This window comes from Orcinus orca, chromosome 2 (assembly GCF_937001465.1).
Source record: "Orcinus orca chromosome 2, mOrcOrc1.1, whole genome shotgun sequence".
Classification (NCBI taxonomy): domain Eukaryota; kingdom Metazoa; phylum Chordata; class Mammalia; order Artiodactyla; family Delphinidae; genus Orcinus; species Orcinus orca.
In genome coordinates this window covers 88,334,042-88,353,778 of record NC_064560.1, presented here as the reverse complement: position 1 = coordinate 88,353,778, position 19,737 = coordinate 88,334,042, and the positions used below count along the sequence as shown (strand labels likewise).

At 36.3% G+C, this 19,737-nt stretch overlaps 1 protein-coding gene across 1 annotated transcript; it reads right to left on the bottom strand.

Moving 5' to 3' along the window:
* Positions 1-1,232: 1,232 nt before the first annotated feature.
* Positions 1,233-19,658, bottom strand: THAP10 (THAP domain containing 10). The gene is given in 4 exon segments (XM_004276257.3): positions 1,233-3,299; positions 3,399-3,546; positions 19,007-19,299; positions 19,302-19,658. Coding segments are annotated over 4 exon segments (843 nt in total). The 5' UTR covers positions 19,507-19,658; the 3' UTR covers positions 1,233-3,102.
* Positions 19,659-19,737: the final 79 nt, after the last annotated feature.

Here is a 19,737-nt window from a genome sequence, read left to right as displayed (position 1 = left end):
TTCAATTTAAAATAAAGCCACAGCTTTGGCACAGCAAAGGAAACTATCAACAAAACTAAAAGGCTGCCTACTTAATGGGAGAAGAGATTGGCAAATGATATCTCTGATATGGGGTTAATATCTAAAATATAAAAATAACTCATATAACTCAGCAACATCAAAAAACAAACAACCTGATTGAAAAATGGGCCAAGGATCTGAACAGACATTTTTCCAAAGACATACAGATGGCCAATAGGCACATGAAAAGATGCTCAACATCACTAATCAACAGGGAAATGCAAATCAAAACTACAATGAGATATCACCTCACACCTGTCATCATGGCTATTACCAAAAAGACAACAAATAACAAATATTGGTGAGGATGTGGAGAAAAGGGAACCTTCATGCACTGTTGATGGGAATGTAAATTGGTGCAGCCACTGTGGAGAACAATACGGAGATTCCTCAAAAAATTAAAAACAGAACTACCATATGATCCAGCAATTCTATGCTTGGCTATTTATCTGAAGAAAACAAAAACACTAATTAAAAAAGATATACGCACGCCTATATTCATTGCAGCATTATCCATTAATAGATGAATGAAGAAAATGTGGTACACACACACACACACACACACAATGGATATGCTTGGCCATAAAAAAGAATGAAATCTTGCCATTTTCAGCAACATGGATAGACCTAGGGGGTATTATGCTAAGTGCAATAAATTAAACAGAGAAAGACAAATACTGTATGACTTCACTTATATGTGGAATCTAAAAATAAAACAAATGAACAAACATAACAAAACAGAAACAGAATTATAGATACAGAGTACGAACAGGTGGTTGCCAGAGGGGAGAATGTGGTGGGGGAAGGAGAGAACTGGGTGAGGGAGATTAAGAGGAACAAACTCCCAGTTGCAAAATAAGTCAAGGGTATGAAATGTATGGTGTGGGGAATACAGTCAATAATTATGTAATATCTTTGGTTTGGTGACAGATGGTAACTAGACTTATCCTGGTGATCATTTTGAAATATAGCGAAGTATGGAATCACTACGTTGAGTAACAGGAACTAACATAATGTTGGAGGTCAATTATACTTCAAAAACAAACAAAAAACACAGAAGAAGAGACCAGATTTGTGGTTATTGGAGGAGCCTGGCTAGGGGAGGGGGAATTGGATGCAGGTGGTCAAAAGGTACAAACTTTCACTTACCAGATAAATAAGTACTAGGGATACAGTGTACAACATGATAAATATAATTAGCACTGCTGTATGTTATACATGAAAGTTGTTAAGAGAGTAAATCCTAAGAGTTCTCATCACAAGGAAAAAATTGTTTTCTATTTCTTTAATTTTATATCTATATGAGCTGATGGATAATCTCTAAACTTACTGTGGTAAACATTTCATGATATATATGTCAAACATTATGCTTTACACCTTAAACTTATACAGTGCTATATGCCAATTATATCTCAATAAAACTGGAAAAAAAGCATTGACATGTTAAAAAAAATAGATAAAATAAAATAAAATAAAGCCAGTATTTCATTTTACTTTAGGGCAGTGAAACATTACACAATTCATTATAAAATCATCTGAATCAACCAACCAAATCTAAATTTTCAATTGATAGGAAAAATAAAATTAACTTATTAGTAAAAAAGGAACACAAAGTGCTGTTATGGCTGTCAAAGTTGTTTAACATATAGAAGTGAAGTAAACCCATGGCAGTGAAATTTGGGGATGAATGGGCATATAACATTCATTATGATTTGGATTAAGGAGATACACTGTTTCAGAGCTCAAGGGAAAACAGTTACCCCCCCACCCCCCTCCGATAACATTTAGTTCCAGAAGATTTATATGCTTAATTTTAAAACATAACATTCTCTTAAAACATCAAATAGTTATCTTAAATTCAAGCCAAACCAGCAATAATAATAATAATGCTATGTGTTTACGTAATCATTGTTCAGGCTTACAACTTCTATTAATATTTTATTTTATTGCTTTTTTAATTAAAATTATACTGTTCAAATTAAGTCAGACATGAAATTAGCTTTGGAAGAAAATCACTTTGGTGTATTATTTAAACCTTTGAGGATAAAATCCATGTAAGTTCTTCCAATCATGCAGAACTAACAGGACATGTGAGATGTAAAATGGACATTTATTTTTATTATTTCCAATACAAGATCAGAGTTATAATAAGTTTCTCAGAAACTATTGTAATAAATTACTTCATGGTACAAAACTGCCATAGAAATTTTCCTGGTGAATGGCAGATGGGGCAGCTAAGTTTCACATGCTTATTTCCCAAAGTGGTATTGGTAGCGGAAAACCTAATTTCTAAAATGGGGATATGTTAGAAATGTAATACTTCTTTTTGCATGATGTTAATAACGTCTATCTAAATTAATCAAACTAATTAATTTGATGTAACAGGAACTGATGCAAACGGATTTCATTATAAAGGTAATCTAAGGATATGAAATTCTATCTCTATTTAAATTGATTCCCTTTGAAATTTTTCTGTAAATGACATAGCTTCACCAGAAATGCTCACAGGGACTGATTCATAGATGTAATAGTATTACAACTGGACAGACTAAAAAATAATAGAAATAATAGAAAATAATAATCAAGGATAAATGTCCTGGCTCTACCCTCAAATCATTTAGTCGTATCAGACCTAGCTGTGCTCAGTTATGCTCTTCACCTTCAAGTTATTTAGAACAGTGACATTCTAACTCGTGAGTGTCAAGTAAGTCCCATATGAGCGTTGCTTCTGAACTAAGCTTAAATAGTCAATGCTTAATCTTGATCTGGCAATGCTGCTACTGTGGTTTTCTTTTATGACTTGATTTGCACCAAAAGTATAAAAAGAAAAAAGAAAAATAGGTGAAAATGGGGGGTGGGGAGGTGTGGGCGGGACTACCTTTATTATCTTGACAGACAGGCAAATTTTTCCCTTAGAGCTAAACAAATTCTGCGTACTCAACTGTCAAGTTATCTTGAGGTGAAAGATTTACAAGAGCAAAGAGATAATTATGTGAGCAAAGATTTGAAAACCTAGAGCACATCAAATCATTTGATGTTGCGCTAACAGGTCTCTTCTTTTACCTGTACAGCTATGTAAGACAAATCACTCTGTTCACTCTTGATATTCCAGTCCTCATCTGTTTCTGAGTCACTGGAGTAAGAGTCAAAGAGAGAGGACGTTCTAGACCACAATTCATCAGTCTGAGTAGTTGCATTACATAGTCGTGTTCCAAACACTTTCACTTTGGCCTGAATACCTGAAGGAGAATAAACACAATTACCTATGAGTTAGAATTTGCTTTTCATACACAAAAGTCCAATTCAATTGATCAATCAACTGAAAAGTCAAAACTTACCCACACTGTAGTGAGGGGGTCTCTTCAGAGATATTTGTGTACTTTTGTGCACTGGGCCTTCCTCACAGGGAGTAGGTACTGAAGTGACATCATTAGATAGATTATCAGCATGGACTTGTGTTTGTATAACTTGATTTTCATGTGCAATCTAAAAATATAAATCAGAGGAGAATTATACTGAAGGTAAGGCCTTCTTTATATGGTTTTATCTCCTAAAAGTTATAAACAGTGAAAGAGTATAGATAATACTTTTCAAGGTCACATATTAGGAAGGCTGGAATTTGAACGCAGGCAAGCTGGCTCCATAGTCCAAGTAGTTAAGAAGTCTGCCATACTGTCCTTTACTATTTCTAAGTCTATTTCTAAGCATTCTGGTCAAGCAGAAATCAATATGCTATTAAGCTATTTGCTGACAACCCATTGAATTTTCCCTAAATCAACAGCTGGAAGAGATAATACTACTAGTATTAAATGATTATAATAGTATTAAGTATATCATAGCAAAGCAGTAGCATCGTTCTAGAAAACCTAATCATCAGTCCTTTATACATGACAGAGAAATAATTTAAGATAATATGCTTTAATGTTTTTATGCTTTCCTGAGAGAAGTTACAACGTGAAATGGAAATTTTGATTTATGGGAGAAGTAAGAGGTAGAAAGGAGGAGAATTTGGATATTCAGAAGGTAATGTAAGACTGAGTACCTGGAAATTATGTGGAAGAGGCTGAGAAAAGATATCTGGAAAATGTAAGAGGGTGTGTGGGAAGAAAAAATAAGTGATAGAGAAATGAAAAAAAGTACTTTGTAATTTTACCTAGACCACTGAAAAAAATTTTTAGCAAGCATCCTTGGTTGCTGTAACACAGGCTATGAATGCCCAAGTTAAAGAAACTTTATGAAGAAACTTTTGTGAAGAGTCCCTTTGTAACATGAAGAATTACACCTAACATTTTTGAGGATTTAAATAAAAATTGAAGTCTTTATCTTTGTGTTTATAGTTATGATTAATTTTGACAGCTAATCTACTTCTACTTTTAAGCCAAGCATTATAAAGGTCTAGAATAAGTATATATTTCTTTACAAAACAGATGTACTCCTGATAAAATGGAGTTTTAGGAATTTATTCAGCCTTTAAAAAATAACTTTTGTTCCTTTTATAACAGTAATACATTGTATCACTGAGGAAAATTTGCACCATACAGAGAAGCAAAAAGAAAAAAAAATAAGCCGTAATCCCATCATTCATAGCTAACAACTTCATATTTTGGTATCATTTTTGTCTTTTTCTATGTATTTTTAAAAATTGGGAACATATGTTTTATAATCTTGTTTTCCTCTTTAATACATCATGTTTCTATGTTATTAAATATTCTACATATAATTTTTATGGCTGCATACAATCTATTGTACAGATATACTGTAATTTATTAAAACAATCCATAATATTAGAAATCTTTGAACAAAAATTTTTGTGTACATACACGATTACTTCTTTATATTAAAAATTTAACAAACAGAATTTCCAGATATGTATTAATCAACTAGAACCTGAAGCAAAAGAAAATTTTTAGAATGAGGCAGAGAAAAACCAAAGGATGAAGGCTATAGAAAAGGTCATAAGAGGTATAGCAGAAAAGACTAAAAAGCATAATATATAATATCAGTTGTAGTCCCAAAGGAAAAGAAAGAAAATGGGACAGAAACAATATTTGAACAAATAACATCTGAGAATTTACCAAAATGAATACAAGGCATTAAGACATGGTTTTACAAAAGTACTAAACATATTCACTAAAATAAAAACAAAGGAAACCATATCTTTGCATATTACAGTAAAACTGGAAAACAATGAGAAAAACTTAGGAGCCAGAGGAAAAAAAGATACATTGTCTTCAAAGGGGCAACCGTAAGACACAGTAAGGCTTAAACTCTTAAGGAAACACAAAGATTGAAATAAAAGGGTGTAAAAAAGATCTAATATGCTAACACTAACCTACAGAAAGCTGGTGCTGCTATATTGGTGCTATATAATAACACAGCTTCAAAATATATAACACAAAAATTGTTAGAAGACTAAATATGTAAATTAAAAACTAAGGTGGAAGATTTTTAACACACCTCTCTCAGTAACTAATAGGCAGGCAAAGATTCCATAGGGATATAAGAAATTTAAACAACATGATTAATAGACATATATGGAGAATTGTATCCAACTGCAGAACACACATTCACCTCAAGTACACATGGAACATTTATAAAAACTAACCTACGTTAGGCCTAATACAGTTTCAATAAATTTCAAAATAAACCCATATGCTGGGGCTTCCCTGGTGGTGCAGTGGTTGAGAGTCTGCCTGCCGATGCAGGGGACACAGGTTCGTGACCCGGTCCGGGAGGATCCCACATGCCGCGGAGTGGCTGGACCCGTGAGCCATGGCCGCTAAGCCTGCGCGTCTGGAGCCTGTGCTCCGCAACGAGAGAGGCCACAACAGTGAGAGGCCCACGTACCGCCAAAAAAAAAAAAAAAAAAAAATCCATATGCTGTATATTCTCTGGCCACAGTGTAACTGACCTAGAAGTCTATAACAAAAATATAACTACAAAATACCTGCATCTTTGGAAATTTTTAAATACACTTCTAAGTAACCCATGATAAAATTACAGTGGAAATTAGAAGATATTTTACACTAAATAATAATAAAAATATTCAAAATCTAAAACTTGTGGGATTCAGTTAATGTCACACTTAGAAGGGCATTTATAGTCTTAAATGTACATAATAGTATAGAAAAAATTAATTAGTCTTAATTTAGACTGCAATTTTAACACCATTCAAAAAATTATTTCACAAGATATTTCTAACGTATCTTCATTTCAGGAGTGTTCCCTCAAACAATAAACTCTACTGAATTCTACATTTGGGAAATAAGTATGTCAAACTTAGCTGTCCCATCTGCCATTCACTATGAAAATTCTGGAAATCAATGATCCAATTTGATACTCAAGAAGTTAAAGAAAGAATGGTAAATAAAAATTGAAAAAGTAGAGAGATGAGAGAGTGAACTGTAATGTAAACGACGATGGACTTTGAGTTATAACGATGTGTCAGTGTAGGCTCATCAGTTGTAACAAATGTACCACTCTGGTGGGGGATGTTGATAATGGAGAAGGCTATGCATGTGTGGGCGCAGGGGGTAATTGGGTAATCCATCTTCCCCTCAATTTTGCTGTGAACCTAAAACTTTTCTAAAAAAATAAAGCCTTAAAAAATTAAAGAAAAATACTGGAAATCTTTTAATATGCAGCTCAATGTTCATAGCAGCATTATTTAAAATAGCTAAGACATGGAAGCAACCTAAGGGTCCATCAACAGAAGAACGGATAAGGAAGATGTGGCATATAAATTACTCAGCCATAAAAAAGAATAAAATCTTGCCATTTGAAACAACATGAATGACCCTGAGGGTATTATTCTTAGGGAAATAAGTCAGACAGAGAAAGACAAATACTGTATATTTTCATTTATATGTGGAGCCTAAAAATAAAACAAATGAAGGAATATAACAAAACTGAAACAGACTCACAGATACAGAGAGCAGACCAGCAGTTACCAGTGGGGAGAGAGGTGGAGGGAGGGGCAAAATAGGGAAAGGGGATTAAGAGGTACAAACTATTGGGAATAACATAAATAAGATAAAGAGGGCAGACAGCAGAAGCAAGAAGAACTACAATCCTGCAGCCTGTGGAACAAAAATCACATTCACAGAAAGATAGACAAGATGAAAAGGCAGAGGGCTATGTACCAGATGAAAGAACAAGATAAAACCCCAGAAAAACAACTAAATGAAGTGGAGATAGGCAACCTTCCAGAAAAAGAATTGAGAATAATGATAGTAAAGATGATCCAGGACCTTAGAAAAAGAATGGAGGCAAAGATCGAGAAGGTGCAAGAAATGTTTAACAAAGATCTGGAAGAATTAAAGAACAAACAAACAGAGATGAACAACACAATAACTGAAATGAAAAATACACTTGAAGGAATCAATAGCAGAATAACTGAGGCAGAAGAACGGATAAGTGACCTGGAAGACAGCATGGTGGAATTCACTGCTGTGAAAGAGAATAAAGAAAAACGAATGAAAAGAAATGAAGACAGCCTAAGAGACCTCTGGGACAACATTAAATGCAACAACATTCGCATTATAGGGGTCCCAGAAGGAGAAGAGAGAGAGAATAGACCTGAGAAAATATCTGAAGAGATTATAGTCGAAAACTTCCCTAACACGGGAAAGGAAATAGCCACCCAAGTCCAGGAAGCACAGCGAGTCCCATACAGGATAAACCCAAGGAGAAACATGCTGAGACACATAGTAATCAAATTGGCAAAAATTAAAGACAAAGAAAAGTTATTGAAAACAGAAAGGGAAAAATGACAAATAACATACAAGGGAACTCCCATAAGGTGAACAGCTGATTTCTCAGCAGAAACCCTACAAGCCAGAAGGGAGTGGCATGACATATTTAAAGTGATGAAAGGGAAGAACCTACAACCAAGATTACTCTACCTGGCAAGGATCTCAGTCAGATTTGATGGAGAAATCAAAAGCTTTACAACAAGCAAAAGCTAAGAGATTTCAGCACCACTAAACCAGCTCTACAACAAATGCTAAAGGAACTTCTCTAAGTGGGAAACACAAGAGAAGAAAAGGACCTACAAAAACAAACCCAAGGGCTTCCCTGGTGGTGCAGTGGTTGAGAGTCCGCCTGCCGATGTAGGGGACGCAGGTTTGTGCCCTGTTCCGGGAAGATCTCACACGCTGTGGAGCGGCTGGGCCCGTGAGCCATGGCCGCTGGGCCTGCACGTCCGGAGCCTGTGCTCCACAATGGGAGAGGCCACAGCAGTGAGAGGCTTGCATACCGCAAAAAAAAAACCCCAAAACAATTAAGAAAATGTTAATAAGAACATACATATTGATAATTACCTTAAACGTGAATGGATTAAATGCTCCAACCAAAAGACACAGGCTCACTGAATGGATACAAAAACAAGACCCATATATATGCTGTCTACAAGAGACCCACTTCAGACCTAGGGACACATACAGACTGAAAGTGAGGGGATGGTAAAAGATATTCCATGCAAATGGAAATCAAAAGAAAGCTGGAACAGCAATACTCATATCAGATAAAATAGACTTTAAAATAAAAAGTGTTACAAGAGACACGGAAGGACACTACATAATGATCAAGGGATCAATCTAAGAAAAGATATAACAATTATAAATATATATGCACCCAACACAGGAGCACCTCAATACATAAGGCAACTGCTAACAGCTATAAAAGAGGAAATCGACAGCAACACAATAATAGTGGGGGACTTTAACACCTCACTTACACCAACAGACAGATCATCCAAACAGAAAATTAATAAGGAAAAACAAGCGTTAAATGACACAATAGACCAGATAGATTTAATTGATATTTATAGGACATTCCATCCAAAAACAGCAGATTACACTTTCGTCTCAAGTGTGCATGGAACATTCTCCAGGACAGATCACAACTTGGGTCACAAATCAAGCCTCAGTAAATTTAAGAAAATTAAAATCATATCAAGCATCTTTTCTGACCGCAACGCTATGGGATTAGAAATCAATTACAGGGGAAAGAACGTAAAAAACACAAACACATGGAGGCTAAACAATACGTTACTAAATAAACAAGAGATCACTGAAGAAATCAAAGAGAAATCAAAAAATACCTAGAGACAAATGACAATGAAAACACGATGTTCCAAAACCTATGGGATGCAGCAAAAGCAGTTCGAAGAGGCAAGTTCATAGCTATATGAGCCTACCTCAAGAAATAAGAAAAATCTCAAATAAATAATCTAACCTTACACCTGAAGGAACTAGAGAAAGAAGAACAAACAAAACCCAAAGTTAGCAGAAGGAAAGAAATCATAAAGATCAGAGAAGAAATAAATGAAATAGAAACAAAGAAAACAATAGCAAAGATCAATAAAACTACAAGCTGGTTCTTTGAGAAGAAAAACAAAATTGATAAACCATTAGCCAGATTCATCAAGAAAAAGAGGGAGAGGACTCAAATCAATAAAATTAGAAATGAAAAAGGAGAAGTCACAACAGACACTGCAGAAATACAAAGCATCCAAGAGACTACTACAAGTAACTCTATGCCAATAAAATGGACAACCTGGAAGAAATGGACAAATTCTTAGAAAGCTATAAGCTTCCAAGACTGAACCGGGAAGAAATAGAAAATATGAACAGACGAATCACAAGTAGTGAAATTGAAACTGTGATTAAAAATCTTCCAACAAACAAAGTCCAGTCAGGATGAACTAGAATGGGAACAGAGACACTGAGGCTATGCTGCTGGACTACAGAGGCTGAGATCATGAAGACTTATGAGGAGGACAATGAAATAAAGAGCAAGGGGCCAATATGAAAATAACTCTGAAAGAACAACCCAGAGGATTACACACGATAATCAGTTTTAAAAGTTCAACTGCTTTTAATTTTTTTAGTAAACATAACCATATCAATAAATTAGCAATATTGGGCTTCCCTGGTGGTGCAGTGGTTAAGAATCCGCCTGCCAATGCTGGGAACATGGGTTCAAGCCCTGGTCCAGGAAGATCCCACATGCTGCAGAGCAACTAAGCCCATGCGCCACAACTACTGAGCCTGTGCACCACAACTACTGAGCCCACGTGCCACAACTACTGAAGCCCGCGTGCCTAGAGCCAGTGCTCCGCAACAAGAGAAGCCACCACAATAAGAAGCCTGCACACAGCAACGAAGAGTAGCCCCCGCTCGCCGCAACTAGAAAAAGCCTGCGTGCAGCAATGAAGACCCAACACAGCCAAAATAAATAAATAAATAAATTTATTTTAAAAAAAAACAAAGTCCAGGACCAGATGGCTTCAAAGGTGAATTCTACCAAACACTTAGAGAAGAGTTAACACCCATCCTTCTCAAACGCTTCCAAAAAATTGCAGAGGAAGGAACACTCCCAAACTCATTCTATGAGGCCACCATCACCCTGATACCAAAACCAGACAAAGATACTACAAAAAAAGAAAATTACAGACCAATATCACTGATGAAGAGAGATGCAAAAATCCTCAACAAAATACTAGCAAACAGAATCCAACAACACATTAAAAGGATCATACACCATGATCAAGTGGGATTTATCCCAGGGATGCAAGGATTCTTCAATATATGCAATTCAATCAATGTGATATACTATATTAACAAATTGAAGAAGAAAAACCATATGATCAACTCAATAGAAGCAGAAAAAGCTTTTGACAAAATTCAACACTCATTTATGATAAAAACTCTCCAGAAAGTGGGCATAGAGGAAACCTACCTCAACGTAATAAAGGCCATATACAACAAACCCACAGCAAACATCATTCTCAATGGTGAAAACCTGAAAGCATTTTCTCTAACCTCAGGAACAAGACAAGGATGTCCATTTTCACCACTATTATTCAACATAGTTTTGGAAGTCCTAGCCACGGCAATCAGAGAAGAGAAAGAAATAAAAGGAATACAAATTGGAAAAGAAGAAGTAAAACTGTCACTGTTTGCAGATGACATGACACTATACATAGAGAATCCTAAAGATGCCACCAGAAAACTACTAGAGCTAATCAATGAATTTGTTAAAGTTGCAGGATACAGAATTAATGCACAGAAATCTCTTACATTCCTATACACTAATGATGAAAAATCTGAAAGAGAAAGGAAGGAAACACTCCCATTTACCACTGCAACAAAAAGAATAAAATACCTAGGAATAAACCTACCCAGGGAGACAAAAGACCTGTATGCAGAAAACTATAGACCCTGATGAAAGAAATTAAAGATGATACCAACAGATGGAGAGATATACCATGTTCTTGGATTGTAAGAATCAACATTGTGAAAATGACTATACTACCCAAAGCAATCTACAGATGCAGTGCAATCCCTATCAAATTACCAATGGCATTTTTTACAGAACTAGAACGAAAAATCTTAAAATTTGTATGGAGACACAAAAGACCCCAAATAGCCAAAGCAGTCTTGAGGGAAAGAAACTGAGCTGGAGGAATCAGACTCCCTGACTTCAGACTATTCTACAAAGCTACAGTAATGAAGACAATATGGTACTGGCACAAAAACAGAAATATAGATGAGTGGAACAGGATAGACAGCCCAGAGATAAACCCATGCACCTATGGTCAACTAATCTATGACAGAGGAGGCAAGGATATACAATGGAGAAAAGACATTCTCTTCAGTAAGTGGTGCTGGGAAAACTGGACAGGTACATGTAAAAGAATGAAATTAGAACACTCCCTAACACCATATACAAAAATAAACTCCAAATGGATTAAAGACCTAAATGTAAGACTGGACACTATAAAATTCTTAGAGGAAAACATGGGATGAACACTCTTTGACATAAATCACAGCAAGATCTTTTTTGATGCACCTCCTAGAGTAATAGAAATAAAAACAAAAATAAACAAATGGGACCTAATAAAACTTTTGCTTCTGCACAGCAAAGCAAACTATAAACAAGACGAAAAGACAACCCTCAGAATGGGAGAAAATATTTGCAAACGAATCACGGATAAAGAATTAATCTCAAAAATATATAAACAGCTCATGCAGCTCAGTATTAAAAAAACAAACAATCCAATCAAAAAATGGGCAGAAGACCTAAATAGACATTTCTCCAAAGAAGACCTACAGATGGCCAAGAGGCACACGAAAAGCTGCTCAATGTCACTAATTATTAGAGAAATGCAAATCAAAACTGCAATGAGGTATCACCTCACACCAGTTAGAATGGGCATCATCAGAAAATCTACAAACAATAAATGCTGGAGAGGGTGTGGGGAAAATGGAACCCTCTTGTACTGTTGGTGGGAATGTAAATTGATACAGCCACTATGGAGAACAGTATGGAGGTTCCTTAAAAAACTAAAAATAGAATTAACATATGACCCAGCAATCCCACTACTGGGCATAAACCCAGAGAAAACTATAATTCAAAAAGATATATGCTTGCCAATGTTCACTGCAGCACTATTTACAATAGCCAGGTCACGGAAACAACCTAAATGCCCATCAAATGGATAAAGAAGATGTGGTACATATATACAATGGAATATTAGTCAGCCATAAAAAGGAACGAAATTGGGTCATTTGTAGAGACTTGGATGGATCTAGAGACTGTCATACAGAGTGAAGTAAGTCAGAAAGAGAAAAACAAATATATGTGGATATATATACATATATGTGGAACAGATAAACCAGCTGGCAGGGCAGAAATAGAGACACAGATGTAGAGAACAAACGTATGGACACCAAGGGGGAAAGCCGTGGGTGGTGGTGGTGGTGGTAGTGTGATGAATTGGGAGATTGGGATTGACATGTATACACTGATGTGTATAAAATGGATGACTAATAAGAACCTGCTGTAAAAAAATAAAATAAAATAAAATTCAAAAATTCAAAAATAAATAAATAAATAAGATACAAGGATGTAATGTACAGCACAGGCAATACAGCCAATACTTCATAATAACTTTGTATGGAGTCTAATCTATAAAAATATCGACTATGTTCTACACCTAAAACTAATATAATATTGTAAGTCAATTATACTTCAATTCAATTAAATTAGTATACTAGGGGCTTCCCTGGTGGCGCAGTGGTTGAGAGTCCGCCTGCTGATGCAGGGGACACGGGTTCGTGCCCCGGTCCGGGAGGATCCCGCCTGCCACGGAGCGGCTGGGCCCGTGAGCCATGGCCACTGAGCCTGCGCGTCCGGAGCCTGTGCTCCACAACGGGAGAGGCCACAACAGTGAAAGGCCCGCGTACCACAAAAAAAAAAAAAAAAAAAAAAAAAGAATACTAGAAGTCTGTTAAAGAATGTAAGCAGTTGGGCAAAATTTGAAATATTTGGTAATCCAATATTTTGTCTTCACATAAGCAAGTTAGTTATCCTTAAGGTCTCCTTTGTTTGAAATACATCTGAATATGTAAAGATATCCTAGTGTTTAAGTGAAGTTTTCACATTTTAACAAGTTTATTTAATGTGAAAACATATAGGAAAAGGTCTATGTTAATCATTTTAGCTCAGTAATGTATAAATCTAGTGTATCAATTAAAAATCAAAGCTGAACAAAGTAATTTGAGGGGAAGAAATAATAATAGAAATAAAAAGAAAATAATATCAGAGAGAAGATCAAAAGGTAGAGTTCACTCTTTGAAAAGACTAATAAAAATCGATAAAAAGAATGAAAAACAAAAATTACTAACAGATCATAAAGAATTTTAAAAGACAGAGTATCATGAACACTTTTGTGTCAATATGTTTAAAAATTTAGATTGAACTGACAAATTTTTCGAAAAATACAACTTATCAAAATGGATATAGAAACAGAAAAACTCTGAATAACCCCATAACTATTAAAGAAATTGAATCCACCATTAAAAAATCTTCTCATAAGGAAAACTCCAGGACTAGGTGTCTTTTTCAGTGAATTCCACAAAATATTAATATCAAATTTGTTAGTGGACATATAACGCCAATTTATATAAACTTTTCCAGAGAATGATGAAAGGGGACAACTCCAAACTGGTCAGCATAATCTTGAAACCAAAACATGAAAAAGGCATTTCAAGAAAGAACAGGTATAGACCAATTTTGCCTATGAACACATATGCAAAAATTGTAAATAGAATGTTAACAAATCAAATTAAACAATACCTAAAGGAATAATACACCTTGGGCAAATTGGGTTTGCTTCAGCTATGCAAGTTTGACTCTATATGTCAAAAACAGGCAATAAAGTTCATGACATTAACAGAATAATAAGCAAAATATGTGATCATTAATAGGTTCAGAAAAAGCATTTGAAAAAAATTCAACATCATTTATGATTTAAATCTGTAGCCAAAACTTGGAATAGAGGGGAACATTTCTTTTTATGGTAAGAGCGGCTACCAAAAGAACTATAGTAAAAATCATATCACATGGTGAAATATTAATGACTTTTCCTTTGAAAATAGGAATGAGAAAAGGATTCCCCATCACTTCTGTTTCCCCCGCTGTACTGGAGGTTCTAGCTAGTGCAATAGGAAGAATAAGAAACAAAAGCATAAACATCAAAAACTATATGCATATATTTTTTATACATGTAGAAAGTCCAAAAGTATCTGCAAATTACCAGAATTAATAAATGAGTTTAACAAGGTTTCTGGTTACAAGGTCAACAAAAATCAATTTATCCACATACATTTATAGAAAATAAAATTTTAGATAATATTATTTATAATAGCAAAATCAAATAGGAACAAATCTAATGAAATATGTACAAGACCTCTATATAGAATGCCATAATGTTTTTAAGAGAAATGTAAAAACCCAAATAAATGGAGGGATACATTATGTTCATGGATTGGAAGAATCAGTATTGTCAATATGCTCTTTCTCCCTACATTCATTTAAAAATTCAATGCACTCTCAGTCAAAATCCCAACAGATAATTTGTGGAAATTGATGAACCAATCCTAAAATATATATGGAAATTTAAAGAGCCCAAAATAACCAAGACATCCATGAAGATGAACAAGGTAAGAGGAATTAATCAACTGGATATTAATTTTTTTGGGAGGGGGCTGTACAATGACCATTTGCTTTATTTCTTCTGCTCTGTGATTTTTTATTTCAATAGTAACTTCCATATAAAGTAAAACTACTTGATTACCTCAACTTTGGTTTAGATTAAGGTCTCATAAAGAATTTTAGCAAGTACATTTAAACTAATACCATAAAACACAATCATTATTGAAAATAAGCATTTGTCAGAAAAATATGCCAACTGGATATTAATTCTTAACATAAGCTATAGTAAAGTATTGTGATAATGGTGTAAAGATAGGCAAACATAAATGGAACAGAATTTTAAAATGTCGTAACAGACTAATGTGTATATGAAAACTTGATTTATGACAAAGCTGACACTGCAGGACAATGAGGAAATGCTAGCCTTTTCAATAAAAGATGCTGAGTCAATTGGGTATCTATATGAGTTAAAAATGAAACAAACTCCACTTCATACACAAAAATCAATTCTGAATGGGTTGTAGATATGAATGTAAAGACTAAAAACAGTAAGTTTATGGAAAACAGCAAAGTAGCATGCTTTAAGCATTAAGTATACAGAAAAAGATGGTTAGGTTGGCCTACATTGAAATTAAGAACTAAGTACACAGGAAAAAAAAAAAGAAAAGAAAAGCTCAAGCTCAGTACATCAAAAGACACTATTAAGAGTGAAGAGGAGAAGGTAGTTAAAGCATATTTAACTGACAAAGGACTTGAAGACAGAATTTATTAAGAACTCTATATCAACAAGAAAAAGACAATCCAACAGAAAAATCGGAATATCGCCAAAGAGGCTATCCAAATGTTCAATTAACATTTGAAAAGTTGTTTCCTTACTAATGTCATTTATGAAATGAGAAAGCAAAGTAAACCACCATTACACACCCTTCAAAAAACTCAATGTAAAAGACCGACAATCCAAGTGTAGGCAAGAATGTGAAACAACGTAAACTCTGATTATGCTTCTAGTAGTGTAAATTAGTACAACTATTTTAGAAGATTATCTGGTATTATTTACTGAAGTTTAATATAATACCATGTCCCAGAAATTCTAGGTATGTATCATCAGAAACGTGTGTACATATGAAAAAGACATGTAGAAGGATGTTTACAGCAGGATTACTTCTAATAGTCCCAAAATGATAACAACCCAAATGTCCAACAACAGAAGAGATAAAAAAATTGTTTGGTATATTCGTACAATAAACTGCTATATAGTAATGCAAACATATTACTGCTATATGCAACAATATGGATGAATCTTACAAATATAATGTTGAACAAAAAGGCCAGATGCAAGAAATGCCTACAGTACAATTCTACTTACATCAAATTCAAAAGAAAGTAAACTTGGTTGCCTTGAGGATGGAGGAGGAGCTAGGCTTGAGTTGCTAGTAATGTTCTAATTCTTTTACCTATAATAGTTACACATGTTCAGTTTCTGATAATTTAATGATTTAAGCACTTTCCTGTATTTTGCTATATTTGAATTAAAGTTTAAAAAATACAGTTGGGTTAGAAAAACAAGGATACAAAATTAACAGTTACGGAGAGACAATAATTCTAGCTATATGAAGCAAAATATCAGTGTATGGTGCTCATCAGAACCCCCTTTTTTCCTTGGAGGTGGCCCCTAATCTTTCCTCAAGCTCCCTAAAGATAGGCTACATTCATACTTCTATTTCTCTACATATAGCACAAAACACCCAAAACAGTGTTTACAATAGCGCCTCAATAAATATTGTAGAGTGACTGGAAATTTGCTGTTTAGTCAGTTGGTCTTGGAAAGAAAAACAGTGAGTGGGGGAGGGAGTGAAAGGTGGCACAAGTAAACTTTCTTAGAGATGCTATTGGGGTTCTCAATCCAGACCGGCTAAAAATTTATTGCTCTCAAGTCTAAATAAACTTTTTAAACTTTATATAAAGTACTATTATTAAAACCTACACATAGTTTCCTAATAACTCAGCATGTATATTAATGTAATATGGATTGTTAGAAGTGTTGGCTGGATATATTTACTAATTGGAAAACAGAGTTGGTATCTATTCTAGATTTCTCAATAGTTAGCCTTTGTTGTATTATAAGATCTTTGGTTGTTTTATTAGCCTGGCTTTTCTTCTCGCAATTTTTGATTAGATGGTAAAATTATGAGTTAGAAAAATGGTGTAAGGGTGTGTGTGGCACATGTTTAATATTTACCCTTTTACTACATATTTATATATATCTATATATAGATGTACATATATGGGCTTGGGTAAAGGTTGGCTAGGCAATGATGGTGGATAGACGGTTCAAGAAAGAGGCAGATGTCTTGACTGGTATACAGCTTGGTGAGAAGGGAAACTGGCAGAGAACTGAAATTCTATTGTACTAAAAAAACTGCTCTCATAGTCACATAATCATTCCACAAATATTTATTGAATTCCTTAAATTTGCAAAATATTGTTCTAGTTGCTGGCAATACAATAGTGAACAAATCAGATAAGATCCCTACTCTCACAAAGCTTACATTCTAATGTGAGGACAAACATTAAGGAAATTATACAATTATTTCATGACAACTGTGATGAGTGCAACTGAAGTATATGTGCTAATGAAGTGTATGAAGAATGAGAATATATAATTAGGGAAGCAAAAGGGAAGGATGTTTGAGCATATTTTTAAAGTAAAAGGACTCAATTGATGATGATGGGAAATGGCAGGGGCATAATTCCAGGGCAGTACATGAAATAATGGAGAAAAGGCTTATTGGTAGGAAAGAATACAGTATGTTCAAAAATTGAAAAGATCAGCATGACTGGTACACAGTGAGCAACAGGGACGGTGGACTGGGATAGGATTGGTGTGGCAGGCAGGGGTAAATAGCATGCAGAGACTTGTAGGTTGTGTTAATAATATTATTCTTCATCCTAACAATTGCAGGGTGTCATTAAAGGGTCTTAAGCATCCACCCCAATGTAGGAAGCAGGTTGGTATGGCAGAAGAGTTTCTGTCTGGCAATTAGACCTAGAGAAAAGGCTCTTGAGGAAATTCACCTCCTGGACTGGCTTTCTTGTGCATAAATATTCAGTCTGAACTAGATGAGAACTTAGGTTTCCTTCAGCTCTAAAATTCAACGAATACCTCTATATATTCAAAGCCAAAATGTCAGTTACAAGTCACCTGACTTCTTGGTGAATTCTTCCTATCTCTAAAACTGAACACATTTTAGATCCAATTAAGAGTCATAATTTAATCTATGTTATGGTGATACGGCTGAAGTCTGACTAACTCAAAGAAGACTGGGAAGTCTTCTTTAAGATGGGAAGTGGGCAAGAAGGCAGTAGTGACCAGATGCAAAATAAGTGTAATCGATGCTTATGAGTATCGAGGAAGTAGGCAGAAGAGAGCAAGAGAGGAAAATTCAGCTCATTGGAACGATTTAATGTAAAGGCAGTCAGTCAAGAGGTAGTTTAGAAGTGGGAAGGGATCGTTTATCAGCAAGCCCCACCTTCATCAGCATCTCGTATCGCCTTCCCCCGCCATTTTGATAGTATAATTGATAATTCCTCAAGCTTATGTAATACGGTATGCAGAAAGTTTCAAGCACCCCATTCCTTGAGATTTTCTCAAATCAAACACTTTCTATTTAAAAACTCAGGAGCGGAGAGTGAAGGCGACTATAATCTGAAGAACGAGAGAGAGAGACAGAGACAGAAAGAGAATGAGTGTGTTTTGGGGAAGAGGAGGTAGAAGAAACTATAATTCCAGAGTGTTAATGCTAAATAGGCTCTTGGAGATCACTGAGTAAACAGAAACCTTCGAGGTGAGGTGACTTTCCCAAGACGACACTAAGTGGAGGAGCCTAGCCACAGACCCAGGGTCCTCCAACGACCCTCGGGGGACTCCTGGGTGGCCCTTTACCTGTGAAGCTTTAGCCCTCTTCCTGGCCCGGAGGAGTGTACAGCAGGCTGGCCCCGGGGCAGCCTCGGGCTGCCTGACTGCCTGGGGCTCTCCTCCTTTCTCGGGGCCGCCCGCTCCGTCTCCCTCTTCTTGCCCCATAGATGCCGGGGAGGACACCCGGTGCAGGGTGGGCACGGCGCCCGCCACGAGCCTCAGGCGCTGGGAGAAGCGCAGGTTCTTCTGGATAACCGAAGAGACGTCAAAACAGGCGGGAGCAAAGTGGTCGGAGCAGATGACCGACCTGTCGTTGCCCCGTACCAGTCGGCGCGGCGGCCCCGCAAGAAGCGGTCCCACAGCAGCCGCACAGCCCGGTCCTTGGGGAAGCGGAACAGCGACTTCCCGGACGTGGTGGTGTTGCCGCAGTGCGCGGCCACGCAGCTGGCAGGCATGGCAGCTGACTCCGGGTGGAGATGAGGGCCCTCCGCACGGCCGAGCACTCCCTGAGCACACACCTGCCGCATTCAGCGTACGCCTTGTCTCCTTCCCCCACCTCCGGCCGGCGGAAGTGCCGAACTGCGGCCCCACCTGGGAAAGTACCCGGCTCTCGGAGATCCTCCTCCTCCCTGCAGCTTCCCCTAAGAGCAGGTGGCCACAGGCAGAGGGATACAAATTTCGCGCGGGCCCAGCTGAGGTGAGCCGTAAAGAGGGACGGACCGGAAGTGATGGTTGTCATAGCTACCGAGGTGGCCGGC